The 19,857-nt window shown below is 40.6% G+C and overlaps 1 protein-coding gene across 1 annotated transcript in view; it reads right to left on the bottom strand.

Moving 5' to 3' along the window:
* LOC116039139 (ephrin type-B receptor 1-like) overlaps positions 1-19,604 on the bottom strand; it is a 101,226-nt gene extending 81,622 nt beyond the window's left edge. The window contains exon 1 of the mRNA XM_031283945.2: positions 19,315-19,604. Within this exon, the coding sequence (XP_031139805.1) occupies positions 19,315-19,408 (94 nt within the window). The 5' untranslated portion in view covers positions 19,409-19,604. The remainder of the gene's footprint in view (positions 1-19,314) is intronic.
* Between the last annotated feature and the right edge of the window lie 253 nt (positions 19,605-19,857).

The following is a 19,857-nucleotide window of genomic DNA, read 5'->3' as shown; positions in this document are numbered from 1 at the left end:
AAGACACTTTGTTTCTCCGTCTCCACCGCCGGAGTCGTTACTCGCTCTGGAGCTAATACCTATCACTCTTACTTGCTCTACCACACACTCCACACACACACACACACACATACCGGCTCTGCTATTCTCTTAAAGAGATTCACTACGACACAGACACCAGCGCAAAGTATAAATCCTCCCAACGGCATAGGCCACCTACGTAGGCTACAACGCAGACTCTGCATAGGCGTACTACTATACATAGGCCTTCATTGATGTACAAATTGGACTCATAGACTGAATATAAACGACATGATAGCTCCCCCGAAAGTGAAACCAAAACATCTTGATTGCCCCCTGGTGGCTGGCTTCAGTATAGGTCATAAATATAAACCCCGCCCCCTCCATATTAGCAAATGGGACATCGGCCAAACAAAACAATTTACCTACACGTCAAATTAAATTTTACCCAAATATGGTTTCTGTCATTTTAGGTAGTAATTATACCAAAATAACCAGAAGAATTAGTGAAATAACTGGGGGATGCACTGCAGAGTAGTTTGTCTCAAAATGCCTTTAAATTTAAAAACAACGCAAGTTAAACTGAGCCAGTAGTAGTTGTGGTGGAATTTCCAGCTTACGAACTCATACTATGTAAGTTGATACCCCAGGTCTCATTCAGGTCAGTGACCAACATAACCTCATAACCTTTCCAAGCAGAGGAGCACTTCAACTTTGTGCCTCTATGGAAGACGGGAGACGTAACAGCTGTATGATAAGACAGTGCTGCTCAGCCTGCCAAGGCCATAGAGAAACTAAACACATAACACATTTTGTCTCTGTTTGAGACATTATTTTGTCAACCTAAATATTGGTAACAGCTAACAAAATGTAATCCAATGCAACACCACAAACTACAGTTTTTTATTGGACTGAATTACAATCTAAACAAGCCTCTATTTTTGCTGGTTACTCACTTTAATGTGATAGCTACTGTGTAAAATTCAGAATTTCTGAATTTGCAATTGAAGTCAGTGGAGACTGATGGAGACTGATGTGCGGTGCTCATACTTTAAATACCTTAAAGAATAATAATATAAAAGCATAAGTATTTTGATGGTTGGGTCACAAAGCTCACACAACTGTAGATACTTATGGAAAGAAGCTGCTATATCTTACTTACTTGTGTATACCTATGTATGTGTTGACAGCTTTACATTTTAAATTCTACAGCAGTCGGAAATTGCCAGGCTGGATAATAAACCTGCTAACAGCTACTCAAACACTAAGAGCTTGTTAAAATGGGTCCCTAGTGGGAGGGACCTGACACTTATTGGCTCTCTGCTCCATATATCAAACTGCAGAGAGGTAACCGCTGGGTTCATCATCTCTGTATTTATGGTCTTTTACTTTGCTTTAACTCATTTGATGTCCTCCTCTATCCCTCTTTTGCTCTATCCATCTCTCAGGAGATTTGCTATCATAACAGATGTCGTGCAGAGTAAAACTCTCAAACTATATTCGCCCCAGTCGCCTGTCTGCCCTGGTTTTTTGCTTTGCTCCTGTTGTGATGAATATTTTTTAAGGAGAACAAGAAATAAAAAAAACATGAGCACACAAAGCCTGAAATGTGGGGTCATGATACGTGCACTGTTCAAGCTTGTGACATTTTACCAGACAAAAGCCAACACTCAGACTACACGTGTCGGACCTGAACAATAATCTTTCCTTTTTCTTGCGGTCAGTTTTCTTCTGTTCCCTAGCAGAACCACTGAATGCCCCACTGCTCCAGTAGAGCACCTTAGCAGCCAACAGTACAGAAGCCTGTGGCTGTAAAAGGCAGGGTGTGGATGAAGCCGAGCAAGTGTGAAGCTGCTATAAAAGAGCAAAGGCGCTTGGTCAAGCTAGTGTGAATTGATCAAATTTAAACAGAGTTAGAAACACCGGACAGTGTTACATGTACTGTACTCTCTGCAGATGGAGAACTACAACTATGAACTGGTGTTGCTTTATTTAATCACTACAAATAAAGAGGGTAATGCTTTTTTTAAGATAATTTTTTTGATAATTTTTTGGCATTTATTTGATAGAACTCAAATCCCGAGCCACTAGGCTGGGTACCGAACTCTATACTTTTTAGGCACTGACCGAATTGCCTCTGAAGTATCGAGTATCGAAAAATGCCTCGTCTAATTTCAATACATAAGGAGTAAATCTCCTCAGCGTCAGTGAGCCAATAAGCATGCTTCTATCAAGATCTAATAATGTTTGTGAGGAAAAACTTAACGTTACACAGAGATGGGCTCACGTAGTAGGAGCTGAACAATAAATAAAAAGATTTGTGCCGTAATGTGTAATGTTGTAATTTCTTTTTGTTTTGTAAAATCAGTATAGAAAAAAAGTCATGGCATTGGTATTGGTACTGGCATATACTGGAAAATATTTGAACGATACCCAGCCCTACGGGCCAATGCAGTAAGGACTGAGCCTTAGTTTATGGGCCACACGCCCAACCAGGTGGTCTACCAGGTTGACCGAGGAAAATGTCTTTTAAACATTCATAACAAATAACTGATCTTGTCAAAAAGCCGAATCAGTTTTGACAGCTGCTGAAAATGTGAGATTTTCAGGGTTGAGACAATTAGTTAATTGATTATGATTTTGATAATAAATTAATCCTTCAGGTCATTGTAACAAATATTATACAACTACATGTATCTAGATATTACTTGACCTACGTACCTACTTATTGATTATTCTCTACTGTGAACGTGTAACCTTTGCCCGAACAAACTTTTGTCTGTGCCCAAGCAAGCTTGCCCGATTGTTCCCCAGAGTGTTACAAATGTCACAGAGTGTTCCTGGGAAAGTGTGTTCGGGACAGAAAGTCTGTTGGGGTTAGAATGTATCAACAGAAAACCTAAATTGAGACATTGAGATATATGCAATCAAGGGAGGCAGCCTCATCTCCAGGAGATGTTATGCATGGTTTAAGCTTGACCCCTGGGAGTGCCAGCTCAGAGTTCGGTTAGTTGTTGTCTGAAATGTCAAGATGATGAGAAATCACCTTGGCTGAAGGAAGGTTGACCAAAACAGGATGGGACTGCTCCAAGGTATGAAGGCAGTGAGCAGCTTTTATTGGGTTCTCACATTTCTAACTAACCTTTGTTTTGCGTACGATGCTCTGAGCATCAAAAAAGTGCGACGTAGTATGTAATATGTAAGCCATTGTTATCTTCATGTTGTCTTCTTCCTCTTTTGTCAAAGTGGAATTGCAAAAATGCCACCACATCATTTATCAAGAAAAGACAGACATTTGCTGCATCGGCTTCACAAATATTGTGCTTTTCTCTGTTTTATCTTCGTAAAGAAATTATTTTATGTTTTTTTTTCCTGTTGGATGACATCACCTTGGTCACTGGGAAATTGTTAGTGATGGACTTTTTCTTTTTTGACTAAATGATTAAATGAAAGGTTCACACATTTTCAAGTCCATCTTAAAACAATAGTCAGGTGCTTATATAATTATTGAAAGAGATTTTTTCTTGCTGTAATTATTTCTCCTGTTCATACCAGCCATTTAAAGATCCATTTCTAATGCACTTCCAATGTAAGTGATGGGAGATAAAAATCCAAAAGGTCTTCCAGGGGTACAGCCTTTTTTTAAAAGAAAATCTGTCTTCTTGTTACTATTCCTCCACTGCAGCTTAACAGGGAAACACAAAGAGGACATTTAATACTAAGAAGATTGTAATTTTGAAAGATATCAAATTGATTTGCCTTTTCCACCGATTGAGGGCTGTGGAATTTGTACCCCATTACTTACATTGGAAGTACATTACGAGGGAATAAGGTCTTACAGAAAGCAAAACCTCTTACCTCATTCATATGGGCAATGGAATAATGTTTTACAACAGACTTGGAAAATTGGAAACCTATCCTTTAAGCCATTCACTGAACACATTTTACTGTTTAACATTACTTGTTAATTAAAACTGATTAAAATTACTGATGAGGCACTTCTCCCCCCAACCTTTTCAAGGTGAGGCAAATGCACTGATGTGTACTGTCTCACCCTTTATGTCCTCTCCCCCCTTTTCTTTTGCTTCAACAGTGACACAGTCCTTAATATCCAGCAGGGCTATCTGTGAGACCATATGCCCACAGCAGGAACCCTGAAGAGGCTGGCAGAGGGCCCACTCTCAACCAGAAAATAAATAATGGGCCATTATGTTCAATCATATGCTGAGCTATAAAGGTCTAAAGCTCAGAGCTGCAGTATGCAGCATGCAGAAGGAAGAAACAACAAGAACAGAATAGAAGTGATACTATGATACTATCAATTGCTCAACAGTAAACTTATAGTTACATTACTCAGCGCTATCAAAGATGCTTTTAAACAACTTCAAAGCCTCCTCACCCATACGTCACGTCTTCTGTATTAACACATTTAAAACAATATAATTTAACACTTTATCAGTCTACAGTTTGGAGCATAGTCTGTAAGATGGACAACATAACAGCTCCGCAGAAGTCAAGCCAAAACATCTCGGTCACTCCCTAGTGGCCGGCTGCAGTTTACGTCATAAACCCGCCTGCTCCATGTTAGTGGATGGGACATGGGTCAAACCAAAAAAGTACACATCAAATATAAAATAACTGGAATAATGATTTTATGTATATAAAATAACATTCCAGAGGGTTTCTGTCATTTTAGGTAGTTTTTATCACGCTGATGTTTGTTCATGTTTATTTTTCTGATAATGAAAACTTATGTTGTTAGCAATTTATAAAACAACATTCACTGATTCCAGCTTTGCAGATGTGAGGATATTTTTCTTATATATAAAAATATATAAAAAGCAACCATGTGTCACCTTGGGCTCTGGAACATGTGACAGGTATTTTACAATATATTTTGACATTTTATTTTTTATTTTATTATTTATTATTATTTTTATTTTATAAATAAAGCAAATAGTCAATTAATCAAACAAATAAGATTAAATGATAATGAAAATAATATTTAGCTGATGCCCTAATATAAACATGCTATTCTTGAAAATAAGTGTGACATTAATGTAAAAATAAGTTTATTACTTTAAGTGCTCATATTATGCTTTTTGGCTTTTTCCCTTTCCTGTATTGTGTTATATATCTTTTTTGTGCACATTATAGGTTTACAAATTGAAAAAGCCCAAAGTCCACCCCAAAGGGACTTACCATCTTCCAGAGAAAACACTGTTCACAAACTGCTCCAAACAGCTCTATTGTAGTCCAGCATTGAACGTGCGTCACTTTGTAACACGTTATAATGCTCGCCTAGCTGCTAGAGTGGCACACTCTCATACTCTGCTTCTGACTGGCTAGTAGTCCTTACCTAAGTACTGCGCATGTGCAACTCCTAACAAAGATGGAACAGAAGTGAGAGGTCTCACTCTGTAGCTACAACAGAGAGCTCAACACACAGGGTGAAAAGAGGAGCTGCAGCAATGTGCAGTACAACAAAAATATGGTGTTTTTTGAAAATTAAACCATGTAAACCTATTCTGATATAACCTCTAAATACAATTATAAACCTGAAAATTGTTTTTTTATTGGTGAAGTCAACGACTGCAAGAGCGTCGTTGCCTGAAACAAAGGGTAATTGATGCTATGGCTTACCTTGCATGTTGAAAAAGAGAAGCATGCCCTTGCCGTCTCACTAATACAGCTTTGTAATGATGTGACTCTTTGAGCTGCAAATTAGTTGAAGTGACAGCATAATGGACCCAAGTGAAGGGAAAGGGAGAATTTTAGGTGAAAACAAAGGATTCTTACATTCCTTTTATGCCCACCAATGCTCTGTATCAATTATAGTCTCTTATTGGGGAAAATAATCTATTTAGACTCGTTTGTTATGCAAATAAATTTAGGTGGTGAAGTGTTTAATAATGCGCCAGCCTTCTGCTTCTCTGCAGCTAAAATAAATTTACGCTTTTTTAAAACATGTCAATGTTGGCAGCTGTGGAGGAGAAATAGTGATTGTAGTTAAATGTTTGTTAAAAAGGTGCTTTAGATGCTGTTTGACTGTTGTTGATATAAACAATATATTCATTGAGCTGGTTGTACAGCTGGGACCACTCACACAACACTCAATGCCTATAAGCCATAGTATTCCGCTCAGAGGTCAGACAGCAGCAGCACAGATTTTCCATGTCAAGCTTAAAGCTGCTATAATCCCCTCAACTCTACTGAGAATTTTAGTGTCTCTCAGCTCATTGTTTTGTTTTTGGTCTTTTGATTCGCTCTCACTGCTCTCAACCTCATTTACAACACAGGCAGCTGTTTTCAGCAGCAGAAAAGCACTTAAACTAACCGTACACTACCTGCCGAGCTTCAAATGACAGGCAGCCAAAGTTAGCCACTATCTGGTGAACACAGTGGAGCATTAAGCAGCTTAAGAGCCAGATATTTCCATGAGGAGTTGGTGGAGAACAAAACAGAGCTAAAAGAGGAGTGAATATTGGACTTTGATTCATCAGGTGGACAGAAATAAGATTTTAAATGAATGCTAATGTTGCTCCGTATCTGCTGTATGTATTAACAGGGAACTGTTTGCACACAGTACATCGACTTAATAAGGTAATAATATGTAAATGTGTTTACAGATTGTTGTGCTGCCCTGAAGTGGCCCCCACCAAAAAAAAGACCATAATTCAAGGTTGACATTGTATGTACAGACACCAATGCATTCTCTGCATTTTAGGATCAATTAAGGGTTTCAAGTTTTTTATGTTATTGTCCTGGACTCAATTACAATACTGCAAGCACGAAATGCCAAATAAGGTTTGTGTATATATGTATGTAACCCAGTTCCGTAATGGCAGTGGAGAAAGATGAGAGCGAAGCCATTCGGTCCGTTGTGGTAACGCTGCCGAATATCCAGAAGTTAAAGCCCGAGCAAGAACAATCTTTGCTGAGTTGTGTTGGTGGCCATGATGTTGTGGCCCTCCTCCACACGGGGTTCGGGAAAAGTTAGATTTTCAAGCTCGCTCCGTTAGTAGTGAAGGAGTTGGCTAAGGCTAACGCTAGCGATGCTAAGCCGACATCATGACCAAACGTTAGTGATTGGTTATGGCAGATCCAGAGTGGCTCTGGGCAGATCCAATAGTTTTAAACTTCAACAGAGTACCCACCTTCAAGGAAGTTAACACTTGTCAATGGAGAGTGGCCAGACTCTCTATACAAATGAAATGTACCAGAGTCTGGTAGGACCAGGCTAACTGGGTACAGCTGCAGATAGAGTATAAACTATTTTAGATCATGATGCACAGATTAAATCCACATCAGATAAAGATGTAGCCTACAATGTGAGCCAAACATTTGGTATAGAAATGCTGTCAAAAGTATGCATTGAAAAAAAACTTTCCTCAGTAACTGACGTGACTCATCACAAGTTCTTCCTCGAATATAAGAAGAGGATTGTGAGTTGTGTGAAAATTCACAGCCAAGATGTGAAGACGATTCATAGTTAAGGATATATTTTCACACTTAATAATCACATCTCAGTAAATATTGAGCATTGATATTTTGTTAAATTACTTCTTGAACCACTGAAAGCTGTAATAGCCTACTGAAGTCGAATAGCCTGGGTATGGAGAGGGATAGTATCCAATACCAGACTAGGGATCGACCGATACTGGTTTTTCAAGGCCAATACCGATATCGATTATTAGTTGTTAATAAAACCGATAACTGATATTTGGAACAATTAAAATCTTTAAGTCAAAATTAAGATTTTGGAATGTTACAAAATGCAACACAAAACTTTGTTTAAATGCTTTAAGCAATTATTTAATAAATTAAAAATGTTCAACATAATACAGAGTTAAAGATAGTCAGATAGTGTTGTGGGCAGGACATTAAGTCAGACTCAGTGGTGAGCAGAGGGACAGACAGAGCTGTAGCGGAGCCAAAAGTACCACACTTTTTAATTAATTAACCTTATCGGTTATCAGGCAAACAAAACACCAATACAGATAATCTGCAAACTGCCAAAAAATGGCCTGATAATCGGCCTATCCCTATACCAGACTCTTGATGCCCAATTCGCCCTGGGAAACACAGCGCCAAAGTCCAGGACTCTGAGTCTCTCAGCAAAAGGCAAATATTCCCACAGGTTCCAAGTACCATGCGGAAGAAAATTTATTTTGAAACAATTTGAATGCTGGGTGGAAATAAATATTTAGTATTGATGGGAGGCCCTGAGGAGAAATAGACTGGGAAACACTGGAGTAAAAGCCTCAGGACTGGTGAGATTGATCTTCCAGGCTCCCACTTTTCCCCAGTTCAACTGTCTGTCTGTCACATTGATGACCTGTCACCAGATGAATATAGAAACCATATCTTTAAAACATGAGCTGGCAGAGGATGGTGCAGGGTACAGTATGTGTGTGTATATGTGTGTGTGGCGGCAGTGCTGCGTACGTGCAGTCTCATCTGCATTTCTCTTAGCAATAAGTGTGTGATAGGTTTCCCAGAGGAGATATGTTCATCATTAGTTGCGCACACACACACTCATATCGAACATATTAAACAAAGTCACAAATTACGGCTTGTCATGTTAATAACAGCATCTAAAAACAGGATCAACAATGTTTAACCTTTAGCATTCCCACAAGATGACAGATGGTGCACAGCACGTATGTGTTCAGGCTCCGGGGAAAAGGACCAAAATAATTTACGTGTACGAGCAGAAATTATATTTGCAGTGGAATTCATATCTACAGTGCATATTTTACATGTAGCCATGCCTCAGCAGCACACAAATTCAGGATTTCTAAATTAGGCTCAGACTACAGTAGCACCTCTTGCATGAAAAAGTCGAATGAAATTAACTCCTCGACCCCTCGACACTCAACACTGACAAAAATCAGCAAATTCAGTGACGGAGCCTGCTGCTGACTGGGCTTTTGGTTCAGACACAGATGACTTTGCTACCACTCCCAAGCCTTGTTTGTGGGATATGTAGCACTTATACCCAACAGTATCCGCTGGGTCAGGGTTTGCATTGACTTCAAAATTACAGGGTCAAATGCTGGACTACTGTAATGCATTTTGGGCTCTATGAAAAGGTGTAAATCCTGAGGGAATGTAAAGGTCAGTGTATTGGTGCAACATAGAAGACAGCAAACAGCTATAGCCAGAGTGATGTATTCCTTACACTTTTGTTTACGGATGCCACGAGAACCGACACTTCGGTTACCAAGTCAATACCAAAATTCTGAAAATATGACTTGTTTTTCTACAGTTCGGCAGGTACCATAGGTACCAGGGAATGCAAATCTTCCGGACCTGACATGGGCAGCATATAGGCTGGGAGCCAGGTCCACTCCTCAGGATGTTTTTTGCTACCTTTTTTTCACTATTATTTCCTATTATCTTATACCTTGGGCCATCACAAGTTGATAACGACCACCCCCAACTCGGCCCCGTTTGGTCTCAGGGGCCAAAAAACACCCTTTTTGGGAAAAGCTTTTGGCGGAATGATGTAATTGTGAATATTAAGGTACAGCAGGTGTAGGTGCAGCTACATAAATGGTCATATAACCAGAGGAAACTAGCAGAAATAGATTATGGGGATTGCTGCCTTTTTGCTGTCAAATATCACCCTCAACATACCCCAAAAGACAAAAAAATGTCTGCCTGACAAATTGTCATCAAAAGTGATCATTTTCAAGCATTTTATTATATCTACCACTGCCTCGAATGTACATGAAAAACTTCCCAAGTTTATAAGCTTCAATTTAAGTCCAAGATGACCTTTCTAGCTAGAGGATTATAGCTGGTATAACCAAAGTTCTCCACTGTACCTTAAATCGGAGAAAACAGGACTTTCAAGCATTACCATTCCATATGGGATTAAGTATATTTTTTGCATATGAACAATATCTTTTTTTTTTTAAGATTCTTTTTTGGGCATTTCTGCCTTTAATGATAGGAAAGCAATGAAAGAGGGAAAAGACATGCAGGAAACTGTCCCAAGTTGGACTCGAAACCTGGACCTTCTGCGTCGAGGCATGAACCTCTGTATATGTGCGCCCACTCTATCGACTGAGCTATCCTGGCCACATGAACAATATCTTAAACAAGAGTTGAGACTTGACTTATGTACTGCTATACTATATGAAGTGAATTGCATGAAAAGTGAGTAATGTTATGCCCCTAGGTGGACTGGGGTCAGGATGCAACATAGGGTACAATCACACAAAATCAAATAACCAAATGTGAAATTTATTAAAGTCCACAAAGTCTAGGAATAAAGATGACTCTAGTGTGCAGTCTGTTATCAAAAAGCCAACCTTTAATTGAGTAAACGTTAGTAACCTGTACAGGTAAACATTCTTCACAGCCAAATGGCTTCTTAGATCTTTTTGCTGCTTATCCATGCTGCACTTTGACGACAGGTCATGTTAGTGTATTGTATTAGTGTAGAATATAAACTCTCAATCATCATTTTCCTCCTCTTCCTCATCTTCACTGAATAAACTTTGAATTCTGATTAAGAATCTTTATCGGACGGACCTTCCCTTTGCCTTTGAATGCTTAAGTGCAGTCAGCAAGTCTATCTCCCACGTCAAAGATGATGTTGACAGTTGATGACTTGGCATAATACAGGAGGATGAAGAAAATGTCAGAGTCTTTTGCTCTGACTCTAACTGTTCTGAAGTGAGGCATTTTAGTTTGGATATACTGCATGTAAATGATCACCCTCACATCTGTTTCTTCATGTTTTGAACAGATCTCTGGTAGAAGTTCTTTTGACATAACTCCAGCATTGCATTCTATCTTGAAAGCAGTGACGGACTGGGATCAAAAAAACGGCCCTGGCATTTGCAACACACCGGCCCTATTTTTGTCAACAACCTAGCTTGGAAATTAGTAACTCTGTCTTTCGAGTAAATCTTTCCATGCACCTTGCGGCTGCATGCATTAAAATAACTTTATCAGTAGCGGCCCATAGGGCTCCATAGGGATTCGGCCCTTCTGGCATTTGCCCAAATTCCAGATGGCCAGTCCGTTACTGCTTGAAAACTTGACCAGCCTCTATGAAAATGGCCTTCGGATGTCTTCCATCATATCATGAGAGCTCCAGTGATCCAGAAGTAAATGAATGAAAGCTTTCTTGTTGTCATCATTTGTGAGAAACCCATTCCAATCAGCGGGTCAATGAACATTCAGCCCATTAACTATAAAACGTTCACCACAACCTCTGCGATCTCTCTCAGCTGATTTTGGTGAATAAAGACGGTCAATGTGTCTGTGCTGAATACTGTTTCAGCTGCAGCAGGTAGACTTTTGAAGGTGCGCTCTGATATAGTCTTCATTGTTCGTGGTACATTGCGCATGTAGAATGAGGAGTTTCCATCTTGAATGAGAGCACATTGGCTTGGAGAAGGAAGTTGTGCATTCTCATCATGTGATTAATTCCTTTTGCTTTGTTGTTTTTTCCGAAAAAGCCATCGATTGTTGAGATATGGCGTCAGAGTCAAGGGATAGGTCATTAGGTCAGAGATGCTAATTTGTGACTTAAGTTCTTGTGATTTGATGAAGATCTGAAAGATAAACCCACTTGTGGCCTTGTACTGGATCACTTTCTGGTTTGATGCCACAAGCTTCCTTTTAGGTGTGGTAGATGACATTGTCTTGAATATGTTCCTCTTGATGGGTTCAAAGAAAAGGACCTTTTTTGTTTGAAGTCGATCACGGATGAACTTCTCTTTTTGAGTTTTGCCATTTTTCAGGGCATTCAGCACATCATAGCACACCTCTTCTGGCATAGCTGCTCCTGAACTCAAACTTGTCAAGGGCTGAGAAGTCTCAAGCTGAAATGCGTTGATAAAACTCTGAAAAGCTTGTACTGTTTGCTGCACTTGCTCCTCAGACCGAGTGATTTCACTTGGTCTGAGATGTCTTTGTTGCTTCTCTGTATGTTCGCCTCGGCCACTTGTCATTTCCCACATGGCTTCTACAAACTCCTTTGGCATGGGCAGTCAGGATATGACGTTGGCTCGCTTCATAATTACTGGTTATTCCACAGATCCCAGCAGAATATGTCCCAGACCCTGAGTTTGACTTGAATCAATCTAGAAGTAGAGTGGGCACCTTACATGTAGAAAAATATAGGACACCAATCTCCCAATAGAATCAATATCTTTCCATAACCAGAAAAATAGATCAAGTTAACTCCAAATTGTCTTTGCTGAATAACTTCAAGATGTGACATGAAGGGTTAGGGTGTTGGTTGGTTAGTGCAGTGATGTAGTCTACCTACTTAAAAATGTGCAATGATACACAACAACATATATTTTTGTGACAGAACTTTCACTTCAGATATTTGTATTCACAAATACGGAGTTACGAACACGTGACAGCAAACAAAACTAACACTGCAGAACATGCAGAAAGATTTTTCTCATCTTTCACTGACCCGCTCCTCGCTGAGCGCAGTGCGTAGTGTGTAGTACATAGTGTGTAGTGTGTGCTTAGCGACCGGGGCCCAATGCTCCGCCTACACTAACGCCAGTATCCTCCCACCACCATTTAAGACAACTATAAGTATTTTATTTTGTCCTCGTTGCTTTGGGGTCAACTTCTGTGATCCAGGCTCAGGTCCCTGATGTGAAAGCCCTCTTACTGCTTTATATTCCATTATATTTCCATTATATTATATTTTTGATATTTTTTTAATATCATCTGTGTTTTCCTTCTCATAGGATAAATAAAGATATTCCCACCATAAATTGGTGCATAAAAGTGTATCAGAATGCAGGATATTAGTCTTTGGTGCTCAAAATAACCCTGGGGGAGAACACCCAGACCCCAAACTTTGATATGCCCCCCCCCCCAAAAAAGTGCTACAGTATACCAACTACAATACATTAGACTACACCACTGGGTTAGTGTGTTGGTTGGTTAGTGTGTTTATGTGTGTAATTGATTTGAGGTACAGTGGAGAACTTTGGTTATAGCAGCTGTAATCCTCTAGCTAGAAAGGTCATCTTGGACTTAAATTAAAAAAGCTTATAAACTTGGGAAGTTTTTCATGTATATTTGAGGCAGTGATATCTATAATAAAATGCTTGAAAATGATCACTTTTGATGACAATTTGTCAGGCGGACTGACATTTTTTTTGTCTTTTGGGGTATGTTGAGGGTGATATTTGACAGCAAAAAGGCAGCAATACCCAGAATCTTTTTCTGCTAGTTTCCCCTATGTGTCAGGATACACCATGCAAAATATTAGGGTTATATGACCATTTATGTAGCTGCAGTACCTTAATATTCACAATTACATCATTACAAGCTTTCCCCAAAAAGGGTGTTTTTTGGCCCCTGAGACCAAACAGGGCCGAGTTAGGGGTGGTCGTTATCAACTTGTGATGGCCCAAGGTATAAGATAATAGGAAATAATAGTGGAAAAAAAGCTAGCAAAAAACATCCTGAGGAGTGGACCTGGCTCCCAGCCTAATATATGCCTACAAGTGTTTTAGTCTGCCGCTAAATGCCCAAGAAGAAGAATGTCGACCAGCCCGGAAGAGAATTAGCTAACATTAGTGCTTCTTCCAGCGGAGAGAAACAGACTAAACTAAACTTACTTGCTGTTTGGGAGTTCCAAGTAGACTCATGGAAGATATTATTGTATGCTAGCTGTGTGGTGATGCCAGGCTTCGGAGCAGTGGGCTGTGGGTCCAGAAGACTGACCTTTTCTCCAGCTTACTAGAAATATCACTCCCCTTAGCCCTTCCCCTTAAACCCCACCCCTCCAAATCAGTGACAAAGAAGATAAAAATGAAAAAAAAGATTGAAAAAAAAAACTGACTGAAAAAAGAGTGACATGAAACTAGTTTTGGTAAATGTAATGTGCGTTTTTCACAATTTTCTGATATGTCATAGACAGAAGTGAAGAGTGAAAGTGGACACAGACCAGAGATAATAGCATTGACTGTGTCAGCAGTGGGTCTATTTTACACCATCAGACTCAGATCAGCTTATACATCAGTTCATTAAGCACCTACTTACCATGAAAAGGCCACTGTGACCACAAAACAACCCACACTGTACCTATTTGTCGCTCCTCTCCATCTTAACCTCCTACCTTTCTCTCTCCCACACACACGCACACGTACACGCACACACACACGCACACACACACACACACACACACACACACACACACACACACACACACACACACAGTTCTGTTTAATCAAAATAGACCTGCCCTTCAACACATTTACAGTACATGTCTCATAATGGGGAGACTAACTACAGAGCCCGTCATTACATGCACCATTAAAACGCAGCAGCAGACTAATCTAGCGCTTCCATAAGGGACAACAGCAGCAGCAGCAGGAGGAACAGGAGGAGACGCCGTAGAGGACATGGGAGTGGAGAATACGGCAGGAGGAACAAGAGACGAAGGAAAGGAATGTGAAGAGGCGGAAGTCGAAAGTCGGAGAGGTAGAGGACTTGGAAGAAGATGTAGGAGAATAAGAAGAGGATGAGAAGGGGGATCTTGAGGAGGAGCAGCAGAGGCAAGAGCAGCAGGAGCTGCATGGCGAGGATCAGCAGGAAGAACAGGAAGCAGGAATGTCAGAGGGGTAGACGGAGCAAGGGATGATGCAGGAGCAGCAGGTGAAGCGTAAGAAAGAGCAGCAGGTGGCGCAGGACATGATGGGAGGAACAGCAGGAGGACATACATGGACAGGAGCAAAGGGAGAAACAGTAGGTGATGCTTGGGGAGGATATCAAGAAGGAGCAAGGAGGTTATGATTGGGGAGGAAGTGATGCTTAGAGGAAGAGCAGCAGGAGCCGAATTTAAACTGCAGCTGGAGATTATACTTGGAGAGTTGCAGGAGCAGAAGCTGATGTTTGGGAATTACGAACAGGAGCAACAAGTGATTATTTGGAAGGAACACTAAAATAATCAATAGGTAATGCTCTGAGAGGAACGGCAGGAGTAGTATTTGTGGAAAGACAAGTGATTCTTGGGGATGAGCAGCAGGACCGTGTCAGTGTTTCTCCCAGAAAGGTTGTTTAGCCCGGTGGAAAGTGTCTATTTATTTCCGACGAGGGCCCGGCTGGGAACAGTCACAGACTGATGGCAGCATTAATGTAGAGCCAAATTGTTTCTTGAAATCGCGAAATTGAGAATTTAAAAAAAGCTATAAGACAGATTTCATAGGGCCCTACATTAAGTCAGTGCTAAAAGCTAACTGGGAGATTTGAAAATATGACTAGGTCTAGGTTTCCCACCGTTTAAAAAAAAATCGTCTTAAAAATGCATTAAACAATAATTCCCTGTGCCTTAGGCCCGGTGGGGTGCAACTTAGGCCCGGTGTGCCACCAGGCTTGCAATATACTGGGGGAAACCCTGGAGATGCTTGGAGAGGAGTAGGAGAAAGAGCAGGCATGGTTGCTGAGAGGCTGGAAGAGGATACGGCGAATCTTAAGAAAGAGGAGAAGTAGAAGAGCAGGAGTAGAATTTGATGCTTGAAGGACGAGGAACAGGAGGTGATGATTAGCGAGAAGCAGCAGCAACAACAGTGATGCTTGGGGAGAAATGGCACAAGGAACAACAGCTAATGCTTGGGGAGCAGCAGGAAGGGGATGCTTGGGCTCTGATACTGTGTGAGGAGCAGCAGGAGCATCAGTCGGTAATGCTCTGGCAGAAGTAGCAGGAGGTCATAGTTGGTGAGGTGCAGCAAGAGAAGCCGGAGGTGATGCTTGAGGAGGAGTAAGAGAAGCAGGAGTAAAATGTGATGCCTGGAGTGAAGCAGTGGCACATGCTTGAAGAGAATTAACAGGAGCAGCAGTGGGTAATTATTGGGGAGAAGCAGCAGCAGTGAGATATTCTCAGACAGGAGAAGCAGCTGCAGGTGATGCTTGTGAAGAAGCAGAAGCTGATTCTGTGTGAGGAGTAGGATTGGGCTTCGAGAACCAGTTACAACTTGGAACCGTTTCAAAAATTGGAATGGTTTAGAAAATTTGGTTTCGAATCCGATGATCGGTTCCAAATTTAACACGCGCAAGTTTTGGTTTCCATAGCGGCCACTGTACTTCCTTTACGTTGAAAAAGCCCGCTAAAACTGTAAATCACCGTTCAATCAAAATAAAATTTTCCTCTGATCTGTGAAATAAGCATGTGACCCGTTTTAACTCCACCCATCAAAGGATCGGAATCAAGAATCGATAAGAAACGGAATCGAAAGGAAGAATCTGAATCAGAATTAAGGGTGTCACGATTTCGATTTTAAATCGAAATTGATTTTAAATCGAAATCGACTGAAATTAAGTCACAATCTCGAATTTCAAATAAAAAAATGGTATTGTCGATGCTGCCACGCCCCCATGTCACGTCCGGTCGGTTTGTCAAGCAGAAAAAAAAACACGTGTTGAAGTGCTGCAAGTCAACCTCCTCGACAGAACTTGAACCCCCTCGTCTTTCACTTAAGTATTTTGGATTTCCAGTGAGTTATGTTGACAATGTTCGTGTTGTTTACAAAAAAGCCACAGTTTGCAAGCACTGCTATGTGCGTGTACCATATTCTGTGTGTTTACCATTGCACATTAGCCTAGCAGCTAGCGGAGTTTTCCTCTGTTCATAGCTTAATCCCGACAAAACCGCACAATTGAATTTCAGCATGCATGCACGTTTTGTAGCCTAAACAGAACAGCTTATATTGGTTATATTAGAGAGAGCAACAAGTTAGCGGACTGCCGAGTCACCCTCTCTGCTCTCTGTCTGCTCTCTATCTGCTAAGACCACTGTGCTGGCTCGATGGTGTTTTAAGCCCCCAACCAAGCCTTCAAGGCATTGCTACGACCGTCGTCTTCAAGGCACCTAACCATAACCATTGCCTAATCCTAGTGCCTTCCATGCAGCGCTGCCTAGAAGATGACGTTGGGGGCTTAAAACACCAAAAACCGCTGTGGCTGCGAAGCGTCTGCCCTCAGCATTGTCTGCAAACTTTTTTTTTTCTTTTTACTTTATTGACAAATTGTCAAGTTTCCAATTGACTGACGATATACATAGTAAGTTACTGTTACATTATATTGTTAATAAATGTTTTAAATTTGACAATGTAGTGTGGTACATTGCAAACAAAGGTCAGATATTATATTGCATAAAAGTCTAATCTAAAAATAGCATAGCAACCTGTGCTTTAAAAAAATTCTTTTTTTAAATCAAATCGAGGATTTGGAGAATTGTGACACCCCGAATCAGAATTGTTAAAATCTAGTCCCTAGTGAGGAGCAGCAGGAGTATATAATTATGATTCACTTAGACGCGCCAGTTGAGCAGCAGCGAGTATGTTATTAGCACTACTACAGTGCACTAAGAAGGGAGAAATAGTCATGTCTTCTACTAAACACCACACAATATATGAAACAGCATAAACATATCACGGGACCATTACAAAGTGCAATTATATCATGGGTGAATACCTGATATAATTTAAACCTTTAATATCATAATAATGCAATGCTCTATGATTAACATGTTTAATTTGGAATAAACATTATAATGCCATTTCATGCTTGGTAGTGTTTTGCATGTGTTTCATGTTCCTCGAGATTATTAAAAGACAATTAAATGATTGTATAAATGTAGAATAAACAACATTTTCAGAAGAGTATTGAGGAGCAGTAGCAAACAAAGCCTGCAGGTAACCTTTTCTTATTACAGAAATGTGTTGTGACTCATGGGCAATTAGTGTCTTCAACCTCCAATAAGACACAGTTGCATTCCTGTGCTGTCCAAAATTCCACCAGTGTTTCCTTTAGGATTTTTTTTTTAGTGGCAGTAGCAGTGGGCAGTGGGGGCAGGTCTGTCCGAACAACAACCCCCACCCCCCCGACACTTCGCTGCAACACAAACTAACATATTTATTCACCTCTCTTCACACACAGTGAGGCATATTTTCACTTAACATCTACAACAGGTCTACACTTAGAACAGACCCACCGCGGTGACGTTTTTAGTGGAGCTGTTCGTTTAATAGTCGACTCGGAAGAAAGGGAACGTTTTGACAATAAACTACATCAACACAACAGTATGTGGACTTAAACTGGACGGGCACAATAACCTCTGAATAGTTCTACTTGTTATTAAATTGCAATGTGAGCGGCTGCCAACGGGGGGGGGGGGTGCATTATGTCGACAGGATGATTTAAAAGGCAACCGCGACTACATTTTTTATACAGCCCTATTTCTGATACCGTGGTGGCAGATATTTTGCCATGGTGGGCCGCCACTACAAAATCAACATAGAGGAAACACTGTCCACAGCTAAAAGGTAAATTAACCCTCATATCAAACCCCCAAACTAGGGTTGCAAAGGGTTGGGAAAATCCAGAAAAAGATAAGGGATTTTGGAATGTTTGCACAATTTCAATTTCAAAAGTGTATTTTTTAATAGTGAATTTATTTGGGTGGAAATACACAAAAACAAGTATGTTTTCAGGTAAGTTTTGATTATGTCACAGGAGTGTATCTATTTTATATTTTTTCTATGATTTTTCAGTTAACCAGCAGATAGTAGGCTACACAGTTTATAACTTGTTAACACATTCTGCTAGTTTTGTTAGCTAGCTGTTACCTTGTAGGATGTAGCTTGATTGAGCATGTGAATTCATCTATTTCCATTCATATTGTAAAAAAATAAAAAAATAAATTATAATTAATTTGTTCACCTTAAACCCTAAGTTTGCACACAGCCCTCATTGTCTCGATTTTTCAAAGTAAATTCCCCCTGCTGAACCTGCTAGATAACCAACTCTCCACATGTAACATTTCACATTGTATTTGACAAATTCATGGATTTATTGGGAAACTTATTGAATTCTATCTTCTTATCATATGGTAAATGGTTCGTTTTTTGATCTGCATATGACATGGTAAAAACAGCCTGACCTCTTTATTTTCATTTTCTTTCCGTTATTTCCCGTTAATTTCCACGTATTCCCCATACATTACCGTTCATTTCAATGGGAAGTTTCCACCTTGAAAATTCCCGGAATTTTCAACCCTACCCCAAACACGCCCTGACGAACAAGAAAACTTACTGACAATTCCTAAAGCAATCACTTAGGCTAAATATCACATTAGGTTTCAGTTTGAAAGCTGTACAGAGCTCTACACAAAGTTAAACTGTATACCCTAAGTAGATAAGAATAGGATAATGAAAAAACAGGTCAGTTGACAGGACAGCCTTAACCACAGTTAAATGAATTCGAGCTTTCATTTCCATCTGAACACTGAAATGTGCCCCCTCTTTGCACACCTACCTTCCACTGCGCACACCGAAGTCATCACACAGAGAAGCACCGCAACCCAAGTGGCCCGCATGGCTAAAATGACTCCCCGCCTGTCTTCTCCCATTATCCGGCTGACAATAAAAAATCCCACAAGAAACACGCTGTATTCCTCTGGTAAACAGTCACATCTCAGCCCTCAGTGTATGTGTGTGCGTGTGTGTGTGTGTGTGTGTGTGTGTGTGTGTGTCCTGCACGGGCAGAGTCAGCGGGGACTGAAGCGGATACACTGCTGGTGGATCTCCGTCTCTCGACTCTCGCACCTTTCTGTCCAATCAGGAGACAGTATGGCGGATCGTAAACCAATCACCCGTTCTTTTCCACCTGACCCAGGCTGAATGCCCAATGGTCAGGTTTCCCCGCGCGCCGGCATGGTGGCTAGTGTGAAGGGACAGCGACGCCCAGCGGTCAAACGGAAGAACAGCAATTGAAAGAGACTTGTACAGGTGGGAATGACTCGTGCCTCTTTATGACAGGATAAGATTGGAGTTGTGGTCTTTAAGCACGGTGCAATAA

Source organism: Sander lucioperca, chromosome 11 (assembly GCF_008315115.2).
Source record: "Sander lucioperca isolate FBNREF2018 chromosome 11, SLUC_FBN_1.2, whole genome shotgun sequence".
In the NCBI taxonomy this organism is placed as follows: domain Eukaryota; kingdom Metazoa; phylum Chordata; class Actinopteri; order Perciformes; family Percidae; genus Sander; species Sander lucioperca.
This window is presented reverse-complemented; position numbering and strand designations above follow the sequence as displayed.